The sequence below is a fragment of the Camelus dromedarius genome, chromosome 16, assembly GCF_036321535.1.
Source record: "Camelus dromedarius isolate mCamDro1 chromosome 16, mCamDro1.pat, whole genome shotgun sequence".
Lineage (NCBI taxonomy): Eukaryota > Metazoa > Chordata > Mammalia > Artiodactyla > Camelidae > Camelus > Camelus dromedarius.
Window position 1 is genome coordinate 11111237 of NC_087451.1, and position 13586 is coordinate 11124822.

General features: G+C 36.3%; 1 protein-coding gene across 1 annotated transcript in view; it reads right to left on the minus strand.

Annotated features, from left to right (window-relative positions):
- Positions 1-3155: 3155 nt before the first annotated feature.
- Positions 3156-13586, minus strand: part of HSF5 (heat shock transcription factor 5) — a 28852-nt gene continuing 18421 nt past the window's right edge. Inside the window, exons 5-6 of the mRNA XM_010990524.3 lie at positions 12963-13140; positions 3156-3546 (exon numbers count right to left, since the gene is read on the minus strand). Coding sequence (XP_010988826.3) covers positions 3476-3546; positions 12963-13140 — 249 coding nt within the window. The 3' untranslated portion in view covers positions 3156-3475. The remainder of the gene's footprint in view (positions 3547-12962; positions 13141-13586) is intronic.

The following is a 13586-nucleotide window of genomic DNA, read 5'->3' on the forward strand; positions in this document are numbered from 1 at the left end:
CCAAATTGTACAAATGAACAACAATGTGAATATGGTTAACACTACACTTAAAAATGGTTAAGACTTACGTCCTTATTGTGGTAAAAAGCACGTAATATAACATTTAAAACAATTTTTAATTTGTGCAAAAGAATTGTACAAATTGATCACCTGTAAAATGTGGAGAATAATAATTGCATTATAGTTTTCTTGCAAAGACTAAATGACATAATCGCTCTGAAAGCAAAACGTACGAGTGACCTATTCACCTGGAGAATTTTTTCTAAACCCAGAAGAGGGTTTATGGGGATAGTTTTGGTTATTTCAGACCTAATAACATCTAGGACAGAGAGATAAATTCTAAAATTCTTAACTTAGGACTTTTTCTTTACTGGTTGGACCTTAAAAACATAATGCAAGTATACAGCCCTTTTATAGCTCCCTTCCTAAAGAATGAGTAGATCTAATTCTCCAGGAGAGAATTTTTTAAAGTCTGCCCATGATTTTATATTTTTATTTTATGTATGCCATGTAACAGTACAACATAAATAATGCAAAATATATATTACATATATCTGATATATGTAAAAATATCTTTAAAGTTAAACTAAACAAAAAGTAACCTACTAATTAACTTTGCCTCCCCTACTGCTGCTTGAAACTTGCAAAGGAATTAAGACACCCAAACTTAAGAGTTAATACAGAAACTTAGTTGAAAGAAAGAAAACATAGCTGTGGGTGCCCGCTCTTGAGGAAACTCTAAGATCTGAGAATGATGATAATATATATCATGAGCGTGGGAACTCTGAGCTACTCAGGATCAAACCAAATAGCTCTATATAGTTTAGTTCACTGATACATTGTATTTATTTACACAGTGTTGACAAGCAAAGTCACCAGAATTGATAAACAAGAGAAATTATTCTCTGGCTTCAAAGTTTTGGAGTTAACCATCAGGGGTTGATAGACCACAGCTTCTACAGAGGTGTCATAAACATGCCATCACCATGGTAATGAAAAGCCCCTCTCACTGACATCGACTACCTAATCTTACACGTGAGACGGATCACCCTTCAGGATCTACCTTCACTAAAGTTACTGAAGACCTTGATCCTTTTCCAAAAAACTAGGCTTATATAAACATGTCCAAGAATTGTCCTTATCCTTAATGGCATTTTAAAGATTCATTCTCTATTCAAGTGTAAATGAAAAAAACTCAGGACATTTTTTTAAAGTCAGATTCTTTGAAAAATAGATTCTCTTTTGAAGTTTACTATGACGATTAGTAGTCACGATGACTGAGGTTTCTGTTGATCACCAACCAAACAGTGAAAGCAGGCAAGACAACAAGTCTAGTTGAAATACTCACTTTATTGTTGACTGATTGAAATTTATTGTGCTTAAGGTGCTGAAATACTGAGGTGCTAGTCAGGAACCTTGTTAGCATGTGTCAGAACCTACTGGCTAATTCACGCAGAGATTTTATTTTATTTTTTACCACTTTGCCCGAGTCAGTAATGACAGCTTTAGTTGACAGGTAGCAGGAGATCCAGCTCCTTGGTCTGCTGCATTCATACATAAAAAAAGTTTGGAAAGCTGATAAAGGCATTTCATTAATTAAGCCTTAAAACAACTGACACCAAATCCATGCCAAGGTTCCTGCTTGATACATGTTCCTCAAAAGATAATTCCCTTCCAACATATACAAAGCCAAGAAAGGTATATTTCAGGGAAGGAATATCACCTACACAGTATATCAGCTTTTCAACATTACAGAGAAAAGGCAAAGTTCCTTCATTTAGAAATTGGGTCTCCTCTTCACATACTCTGCCAAAATACACAGTCTGGCCAAAAGATGTAAGAGTCTTGATAATCTATTCATCTTTCCAACCTTGCTCATAAAGATGAATAAATGCCCATCACATGGACATCAACTAGGCTAATCAGACAGACCAAACAGGTCACTTTTCAGAATCTACTTTCATATCTAAGCTGAGTCACCGCAGACCAATACAGAACTCATCCTTTTACAAAAAAAAGACTATCTCTGTAACATTTCCAGAGTTTGACATCATTGGGAAGGCACAATGCAATCTGAGAAATGAACTCTCACACACACAATGGCTGGAAGAGTACTTATATCCCTAAGTGCCTTTTTAACAAGTTTCATATTCCTAGGCTTTCCTTTTGCTTCTGCAGAGCTTATTAGGAAAACTGAAGCAGCATCCAATAAGATAGTTCTAGCCAATTTAAAAGACTTTAAATCAGAAAGATTCTTGCTGTCATTGGATGAGCAAGTGAGGGATCAACCACAGAAACTGGACGTCCAAGATACCTCTCCTAACAACCAAGATTAGAATGTTACAGTCTATCCCACTACCCAAAATTCTCTTAGAAGCTTAAGCCATACATAAACTACTAAAAATATCAGAGGTATAGCTTCTATTAGATGACTACCAAACATTTTCTCCCAAAATTTGCACACAGCATCTTTTTTAGATGAAAATTTATACTTACTGAATGTAAAAATCTAAAATAAGAAAACACTGTGTTAAACCTCTTAATGTTTTTGTTCACACATTGTACATTTCCCATTCAAAATAAAAATATTACACATGCATCCTTTATCCTTCTATCCTGCAATATTAATAAAAATAAAAAGCTTTAAAACTTTTAAATCTAGCAGCATTTATAAATACAATTATATTAAACAAGTTAAAAATACTTTTCTTTAGGAGATATATTAAATAAGTGATATATTAACAAAATCTTCTTACCATTTATGATAATGTATCATGAACATAAAAGAAAGATATGAAAATAGAAGAATGCTCCCATCAATAAGAAATAATCAGGGGCTGTTAAGTGTGATGGATGGTCCAAGTCCGGATGCCCTCCTCTTGAAACAGAATGCTGTGTTAGGAAGTAAGAGCATTTCCTGGTTAATCACTTAGAAAATTAGCTCTTTCCCAGAGTTTCTTCCCTGGAATTCCTGACCATTTAGACCTGTGATGTTGGTGACCTCACATGCCTTCGTTTCTCACATAATCTTCTCTAAAAGGATCACGCAGAGACTTGAAACAGACTCAACTCCCCACTAGAGTCGTGCTGACTACAGTTTGAGAGTGGCAAGATGACAGTTAGCACACTCACACACATTATTCTCTGGTACCATAGATGCAGCTGTTTTTAGATGCTTCTCGACTGTAACAGAAGGCCAGGACTTTTCATTTGAAAGGGATCTGGGCAGCAAAAACAAAAAAACAAAAAAAGGCTGCTAGATGTTTAATAGTTTGTCAAGGTAAATAATCTGAACTGAACAGCTGTGGTAAATACCAAATTCCCAATTCTCAATCAACAGAATTCTCAATTAACAAAACAAAAATAATTTTTTTTCCTTAACAGAACTAAAAAAAATTCCAACAGTGTGTCACGTGCAAGGCTAGTCTGCCTCCAGCTACAGCCAGTGCACAATGTCACATTTGTCATCCATTCCTCACTCTTTTAATTCTTCCTCCTTCGGAAAGTGCTCCTGCTTGCAGGCCACATCCACCAGCAGATGAAGATCTAGAAAGAGAAAAGATTTGTGGACTTACTCTTAGTCTCTCAAACTGCTAAGTACGATGGACAAGTCTCTAGATAAGAAGAACAAGTTGCTTATGCTTCACCTGTAGATTTGGCTCTAAAATTATATTATCTCATTAGATTCTCTATTTTTAGGGCATTCCTGTACTTCTAACGCACACAGATGCAGCCCAGTTGTTGACCCAAAGAAACCAATAAAGTTTAAAGTTTCTCTCCTTTTTAGTGATGTGGCTAAGCCTCTTTTCATTTCAACTGACTTTTATTGTATGTGAAAAACTAAGGAAAAGTGTCAAAAAGATCAAAGTGAAATAGACACATAAATGAAAATCCATTTATCCGATGCCATAAAAATAGACAGGGTTAGGGTTAGGGTAATATTACACTGTCAGAAATACAATGTTAAAATAAGTAATCACTACCTTTCCAAAGGTGATTGCCTCCGAAAAATGTCCACTTACTAACACAGCTGATTCTCTTGTAAAAACATCTGTCTGAATTGTCTGTAAGAAAGTATACTCTTCAAGGAGGTCAAAAGACAAAGTGGTTCATTAAGAATGGAAAGTCAAAAGGGGAGCTCTCAGCTCAGGTACTAGGTCGTGTAACACAAAACACTAAGACCATGCATAGAAATAGAGTTAAATGGCCTATCTGAGTAACACAGGCAGAACTCAAAGGATCCTAATGCGTCTTCTATATTCAATCTCATTACTTTACAACTTCTAAAATAATGTGAACAGAGAGCCTTTTTCAGGTTGGTTTTTAAGCTTACAATTTTGTCCTAGTAGTATTTTGGAGTTAAACTAAACTAAACTAATGAGTCCTTTATTCCCTGCTAGATATACAGAGATTTTTGTTACTATATTTGTAGAACACAGCCTCTGAGGGATTGATCAACAGCCTGGGCAAGAGAACTGATTCAGTAAAATAATTCTACCACCACCTTTGAGAAAATCAAGAGGGCAACTGGAACAGTACCTAATTTTTTTGCCATATTTTGTAAAAGGAAGACCAATCACTAGAGAAAGGTACTGGCTCATCTGGGGAGATACACTAAAACCTATCCATAAAGACCAAGCAATTTATCCACATAAGCATCTTACAGAGGGAGAACAGACCATCAGCTCATCACTTAAAACTGGCTCCTTGTACAACCACGATCATGGCAGCATTATTCACAATAGCCAAAAGCTGAAAGCAATCCAAGTGTCCATTGATGGTTGAATGGATAAATAAAATGTAGTAGATACATACAATAGAATATTATTCAACCATAAGGAAGGAAATTCTGACACATGCTCCAACGTGAATGAGCTTTCAAGACATCATGCTAATTGAAATAAGTCACTCAGAAAAGGACAAATACTGTGTGATTCCACTTATATGACGTACCTAGAGTAGTCAAATTCATAGAGACAGAAAGTAGAATGGTAGTTGCCAGGGGCTGCAGGGAAGGATGCAATGAATATGGAATTTCAGTTTGGGAAGATGAAAAAAGTTCTGGAGATGGATGGTGGTGATGGTAGTGTATCAATGTGAATGTACTTAATGTCACTGAACTGCACACTTAAAAATGGTTAAAAAGGTAAATTTTACGTTAGGTATACTTTACTTTAAAAATGGCTTCCTTACAATCTAAATAACAGTAATAATAATGATTACAGTCATATCTTATATGTATATAGTATCTTTTTTTCAACTAACTAAAATGAATTACTAGAAGGTCATCTAATTAATCCTGAGAAGTAAATAGATGACTGGAAGAATCTCTAAACTATATGGCTAATAAATGAAGCCAGTGGTTTCTAAACTTTGCTGCACATAGAAATCACCTGGGGATCTTTTGTTTTTAAATTTTTTATTGATTTATTATCATTTTACAATGTTGTGTCAAATTCCAGTGTAGAGCACAATTATTCAGTCATACATGAACATATATATATTCATTGTCACATTTTTTTCTCTGTGAGCTACCATAAGATCTTGTGTGTATTTCCCTGTGCTATACAGTATAATCTTGTTATCTATTCTACAATTTTGAAATCCCGTCTATCCCTTCCCACCCTCCGCCCCCTTGGCAACCACAAGTTCGTATTCTATGTCTATGAGTCAGAGAAATCACCTGGGGATCGTTAAAACAATCCAATAGAAAGGAACAAACTGTCACTACACAAAACAACTTGGATGAATCTACAGGGAATTATGCTGAGTGAAAAAAGCCAATCCCAAAAAGTTACATACTGTATGATTCTATTTATATAATGTTTTGAAAAGACAAATTTTAGAAATGGAGAACAGATTAATGATTGCTGGGGGTTAGGAAAACTGGAAAGGCACAGTAGTGGGGGAGTTTTAAAAGGAAACAGGAGATATTGTTATGATGTTGGAGTTGCTCAGTATCTTGACTGAAATGATAAATTACACAAACCTACAAACACACACACAAATGAGTGCAAGTAAAATGGGGGAAATCTGAATAAGACAGGTGGAGTGTATCAATGTCATCAATATCCTGGTTGTGTTATTATACTACTGTTTTACAAAAGACTACTGGGGAAACCAGGCCCTCTGTATTGTTTCTTAAAACTACATGTGAATCTAGAATTAAATCAATAAAATTTCAATTAAAAAACACACTAAAAACAAATAAACAAAACAGAAAAAAAACCAAATACATGTACATGTATGTTCAAAGCAGCACTATTCACAACAGCCAAAGGTAGAAACAGCCCAAATGCCTATCAGCAAAGATGAACGGATAAACAAATTGTGGTATATACATACAATGGAATATTATTTAGCCATAAAAAGGAATGAAGTTCGGATATACATGCTACCATGTGGATGAACCTGAAAAACATTACACTAAGTGAAATAAACCAAACACAGGTGGTCACATATTGTATGATTTCATTTATATGAAATATCCAGAGTAGGTAAATCCATAGAGACAGAACACAGATTGGTGGTTGCCAGTGGCTTGGGGGAAGAAGGAACAGGGAGCAACTGCTTAATGAATATAGGATTTTCTTTTGGAGTGATGTAAATGTTTGTAAACTAGGTAGAAGTAGAGGTTGTATCAACATTGTGAATGTCCTAAATGCCTCTGAACTTCTCACTTTATTTTTATTTTTTTAACTTTTTTTATTGAGTTACAGTCATTTTACAATGTTGTGTCAAATTTGAACTTCTCACTTTAAAATGGTTAATTTTATGTTATGTGAATTTCACCTAAAAATGTATATTCTCCTATCAGTTTGAATGATCATACAAAAAGAAGAGGAAAGCAGAAAATGGCTATTAAAAATAAAACTCATAACCAAACTCATATCTGTTTTCAATGTCAGAACATAGTAACAAGATACCGAATGATTATCTGTAGTAAGACACAGGCAGTTCCCAGCTACAGCAGAGCAGACCTGTAGAGGACACCACGTGTGTGCCCCCGCTGTACCTAGCACAGAATCAACCCAGGGCAGCTGTCAAAAAGCACTCATGAAAAGAAACCTGGAGGGTGGTTTGACTCCCCAAATGTTCAAAACGTATCTTTTGGTGGCTAGTTAAAAGATGGCTCATAGAGACAGAAAGTAAAATAGTGGTTTTCTGGGGACTGGGGGGAAGAGAGGAATAGGAATTGTTTAACGACCACAGAGTTTCAGTTAACCGAGATGAAAGGAGTTCTGGAGATGGGTCCTGGTGATGGTAGCAGAACAACGTGGATGTGCTTAATGTCACTGAACTACACACTTAAAAATGGTTAAGATGGTAAACTATGTTATATGTATTTTACTACAATTTTTAAAGACTGCTTTTTTCCAAGGATTTTTTAAAATGTATATCAGTCAGACAACAGTGTATCTGATGGAAGAAAAGGTAATTCATTCATTCAGCAAACATCGAGTGCCACAGGTAATATTCCAGGTGCTAGAGATTCAGCAATGAACAAAAACAAAATCCTTGCTCTCATGTAACTGACCTTTTAGAAAGGGAGAAAAATAATAAGTATAAAAATGTTACATAGTAATAAACACTATAAAAGAAAAAGAAAAATAAAGAATAGGAACTGAGGGAGGGCAGGACATGGGGAACAGTGTGCTGTAACAAACTGCATGGTCACAAAGGTTCCTATGATGAGCTGGCATTTGAGTAGAGAACTGAATGAAATGAAGGAACAAGCATGTGCATAACAGGGTGAAGAACATTTCGGGCAGAGAGAACAGCAAGTGTGAAGGCTTGGCGTGCTCAAAGAATACTGAAGAGCCTGCTGTGGCTGGAATAGATGAGGAGATGGAAGGTGGTAGAAGATAAAGTCAGAACAGTTGCCAGGGGCCAAATATAATAAGGATTTTTAGATTTTATTCTAACTATGATGGAAAACCACTAAAAAAATTTAAACAGGGAAATAATTTAAAAGCATCACTCTGATTGCTATGTAGAGAAAAAACTGTAGGGGCACACAGAGGAAGCAGAAAGATCAAGGTAGGAGGTGGTCGTGGCTTGGACCATGGTGAGAGCATGTACAGGTGATGAGAAATGCTCAGATTCTGGTCTACACTGAGATAGAGCTGACAGGATTTGCTCATGGGTTGGATGTGGGATGTGAGAGAAGAGAGTCAAAGAAGATTTCAAGATTTCCGGTTGACTAGAGGTGACTAGAAGTACTATTTCCTGAAATAAGTAAGGCTGGGGAAAGGGAGGGATTTTATTGCATTTGGGACACTATCGGACACCCAGACAAAGCACAGGAAATGAGGTATGCCCAGGTGGAAGTTCAGACAAGACTGAGACTTAAGATAAAACTTAGACGTCATCACTATAAAGATGATCAAAGCAATGAGATTTGCTGAGGTAACCTAGGAATCGAACAGAGAGAAAAGAAAAGAGGTCCAAGAATCGAGCTCTGGGACTCATCAATATTTAGAAGGCAGGGAAGATAAAGAAGTTGCAGTAAAAGAAACTATGGAGTGGCCAGTGAGGCTGAAGGAGAACCAGGAAAGCGTGATGCTCCAGAAGCAAGGTGAAGAAAGTACTTCAGGAAGGTTGAGGTAGTCTGTTCAAATGCAGCTGAGGGAGGAAGGCTATGGCTCAAGTGGTAGAGCGCATGCTCAGCACCCAAGAGGTCCTGGGTTCAATCCGCAGTACCTTCTCCAAGCGGAAATCAATGAAGAAACCTAATTACCTCCCCCTTGTAAAAAAATGAACAAACAATACAAGCCAGATGCAGCTGAAGCAGAGTAAAATGGGAACTGGGGCAACAGGGTGGAAACAGGAAACCTCAACCAGAGCACCGCCAGTCGTGTAGCAAGAATGAAAACCTAACTGGAAAACCTGGCTGAGATAAGGGTATGGTTTCAAGGAGCTTTTCTCTAAGGGGAACAGAAAAATGGAGCATCAGCTTGATGAAAATATGAAGGAAAGGTGAGGGGAATTACTTTTAATAGAACCTATGTCGGCATGTTTGTATGTTGACGGAAATTATCTAACATAAAAGGTAAATGTGATTATTGAAGAGCAACGGGGGTAACGGCTAAATCGGTGAGTACACAAAAGGGGATGGGATTTTGTACACAAATGGAAGGACTGGCCTTTTTCCTCTGGAGCAGGAGGAAAGGCAGAGTGTAGGGTTACACAAGTGGTAGACTGACAGATTTGTTGGTAGAAAGATAGGCAAGTTCTCTTCTAGCTCCTTCTGTTTTCTGTCAAATAAGAAATAAGGTCAGAGCTGAGAATTAAGAGAGAGAAGGAAAGGTGTCAACTGGAGAAGAGAGAAGATATGAATGATAGAGTGGCTTTGGAAAATGGGGGTGTATGAGTAGGGAAATATTACAGGATTGCTCACAACACTAGGAACCCACATAAATTTAAAGTGAGACCAGTCATTTGAAAAGTACTTAACAGTAAAAAGCATCAAAATAGTAAGTATAAATACTGCTAAAATTTTGTTACTGCCATGTACTGACCACTCATTATGTACCAGGCACCATACTAAGCCAGTGATATGTTTTATATCATTATTATCTTCATTTTATAGATAAAGAAACTGAGGCTCAGTAAAGTTAGGTAAATATGTCTAAGTTACCACAGTATATGGCAGAATCCAGATTTTAATGTAGTTTTTCAATACCAAAAGCTTTCTTCCTATTGACTGTCATACTGCCTGTAACAGATAGAATATAAATCTTACACTCACTTTGGTTAATGTCTCTTAATGTCACAGGACTTTGCATATAGCCATGTTTTCACAGACCAATTTTAAGGAGGAATAATTTGCAACTTCATGAATTGTATTTCTCCTTACATTTTCATTACAAAAGCTGGCTTTTCAGCCAAGAGATTCTAGTTTAAGCATAAGTCATTTGCTCCCTGCCCCTAATAAAATGAAAATGTGATTAGATGTCATAATAATGCCAACATTTCACAACTCTGCTGTTTCACAGCAGGAAGCCAAGGTCAATTAAGACTCATCTATCAACATCACTGACCAAAGGACATAGCTTTATTAGAGAAAAAAAAAAGGAAGAGTTAAAAAAGATAATTAATGTGCTAATTATTTTATCAGTTACACTTATAACCATCGTATGTAGTGAAAGAGAGGAAATTATTATTTTAACAGTAGGCACCAGAGTTCCTCCTGGGTAGGTAGCTGTCTTTGTTGAGGAATATATCTTCACAAGTTGTTTTGGTTTGGCAAGATAGACATTAGGAAACAGAAGAGATACCTAACCTTCTCTGCCTAAGACACACAACGCAGGGCCTGGTGATATCAGAGAAGAGAGGGTACGATGCTAGCACAGGGACAGAGGACAACATGGCAGGAGGCCACACTGACCAGTGATAAGGAAAGGTGGAAAACTGTAAAGGGACTGAAGGCCTCTTGAAAAGGACAGCTTACATTCCATTTTAAATTATTTGCAGTATTTGAAATGCAAACCTTTTCTACCTTGCCTATTCTTCAGAAAAGTGTGCTATACAAATAAATACCAGATGTAAATGTTTGGGGGAGGGGACAAATCAAAGGAAGGGGGCTCAGCTCCGCACCTGGAACGGCACAGAACAGACAGGAGACAACAGCTTTAGCAGGTGATATTTTAAAATAACCATACCAGTCTTCTCATACTTCCTGTCTGCACGTTATACCTTTTTCCATCTACTTACTTTCAACCTGCGTGTCTCCTGCAGCCAGCCTATAGTAGGAGTTTGCTCTTTTATCTACTCCAGCAATCTCTGCCTTTGAATTAGAGATTTTAAGACCATTTACATATAATAATTGTATTGGTTGAATTTAGGACAACCATTTTATTTTCTTTTCTTTGTCCTCATTTTTCATTCCTTCCTCCTTTTTTTTTTTTTTTTTTTTTTTGGATTATTTCTATTGTGTTGGTGATTACCCCTGGAAACAACAGTACGTATCCTTGTTTCTTTCTGCCTGAAGAACACCCTGTAGAATTTCCTTTAGTGCTTATCTGCTGTGGCACATGCTCTCGATTTTGTCTTTACCTGAAAATGTCTTCATTCTGCCATCATTATCGAAGGATCTTTTTGCTGGGTAGAGATTTCTAGGACTACCGATTTCTTTCAGTGTATTAAAAGTTTGATTCTACTCTTTTCTGGCTTCCACTGTTACTCTTCAGAAATAAGTCGTTAGTCTAGCTCAGGGGTGGGCAAATTATGACTCTGGGTCAAACTGGGCCCAGCACTTGTTTTTCAAATAAAGTTTTACTGGAGCATAGCCACAACCATTCACTTATGTATTATCTATGGCTGCTTTTATGCTACAATGGCAGAACTGAATGGTTAAACAGATCACATGGTACATAAAGACAGAAAAACAGACCAATGGACTAGAGTAAGGAGACCAGAAATAAACCTTCATATATATATATATATGGTCAGACGATCTTAGACAAGGACGCCAAGACTACTCAGTGGAAAAAGGTGTCTTCAACAAATGGTACTGGGAAAACTGATGTCCACATGTAACAGAATGAAGTTGGACGCTTATCTTACACCATCTACAAACATTAACTCAAAATGAATAAAAGACTTAAATGTAAGACCTTTAAACTATAAAACTCCTGAAAGAAAACATAGTGGAAAAAACTTCATGACACTGGACTTGGCAATGATGTCTTGGATATGACAACCAAAATCACAGGTAACGAAAGCAAAAATAGACAAATGGGACTACATCAAACTTTAAAACGTCTGTGCATCAAAGTACACAATCAACAGAGTGATTGTGAGTAGAATATTAGCTACATTAATTAATGTGATCTTGAACAAGTTATTTATCCTCTCCAAGCTTAAGTTTCCTGATTTTTAAGACAATGACAATACCGCTTTCATCAAATTTATTACATGGCATAAAAATGGGTATGAGGTAAATATTCATCACTGTCCTTTTCTAAATTGCCTTCAAAGTCTATGCCATTGTTTTGAACATCTTCAGTGGTATTAAGAAATCTTAATCCTTGGTCATGGATTGGACCATATACTTAACTAAAAGCAATAGTGCAAGCTAAGTTTAACGAATGAGACGAATGATCTAGACAGCTTTTAGTCGAAAAGGCATTCTGCAGAAAGAACCCTATGAGTCTGAGCAACATCTTGATCATATCACTATTAGTTTACCTTTTGGAGAAATTATCACAGATGTTCCCAACATTTCCAATTTTTATAGGTTAAAACGATTGTGTGACCTTACTGATTAATTCACTGAATTGTATGCCTCTGACATGCATATAATGGGAGAATATTCAAGTTGTCCATTGAAGACTTTGATGACTTGGTTTTAGGTTATGTAAGAAACATGTTTTACTAGATGTCACGACTTTCCTAAAAAAGTGATTCTGTCCAATTTCCCTAAAGAGTAGCACAAACTGTATGTGCCTAAAACAATCACTAACATTGGGCTCCTACAAACCACAAGAAAAATAATCCCATTAATACAACCATACTTTACAGTATCTTTATAATATGTTCAGGACAATGTCTTTAATGTCCATCTAATTTTCCTGCCACAATTTAAGCACATTTCCTCTTGTACTGTGGTCAGTTAATAAGAAATACTTCTATAATTACAAAGTCTTTGGAATCTGAAGCAGTTATTAAATCACCCTTCATCCTTACATTTTCCAAGTTAAATAACCTAAATTCCTTTGCTTTTAGTTAATATGTTCTCCTTTCAAAAGCTCATATTCTTACATGTAATAATGGAAAATAACTTTTACATACCTTACAAGGATAATTAAGAAAAAAGTTATATTAGTTATATTAAACAGCAATGTGATAAGTATATATTATAATTATGAATAATAAGTGAAGACCAGAAAAATTGTCATTCATTATTAATTCTACACTGTGATTCTACTCCTAGCATTCTAGAGCACAGTAATCCTTACCAGGGGACTTTCCTTGCTGTGAGTTGCTTCTTCGTTCTCTGTATCTGGCTGGAGTGGATAAACCTGCATCTTTACTACGCTTGCTAGCAGGCCCCACTTCTGAAATAAGGAATCCCATCTGTTCTGAAGGCAAGATATTCTCAGGTGGATTGGTCTGGCATTTTGTACTGGCATCCACCTAAAATGTTAAACCCACTCATTATTCTGAATTTCCCCCAAATATCTACTAAAAGTTAAGATATTCTATCAGAGGAGTTCTATTATAGAAACATGATCCAATAAATACGATTGTAAGGCTTTTCATCCTGACGAATGATACCATCTTTGACTTTGTTAAGCTAATCTGAGTATTTGGTAGCAAGACGTGTATTTCCCTATACACAAACCACTGAACTGTCTATGGAGCTAAAACATTTACTTATGATCAGAGGAAGATTTACCACGAAGCTGGATTTCTTTTTTTTTTTTTTTTCGGTAAAATTCACACACACAAAAATTTACAATACCATTATTTTTTCCCACTTTGGCATCCCTTCCATCAGATTTTCCATCTTGGTAATATCAGAATGGCCATAGGCATGATCCTGTTGAATGATGTCAGTAAGGCTGTGAACACTTTATTCT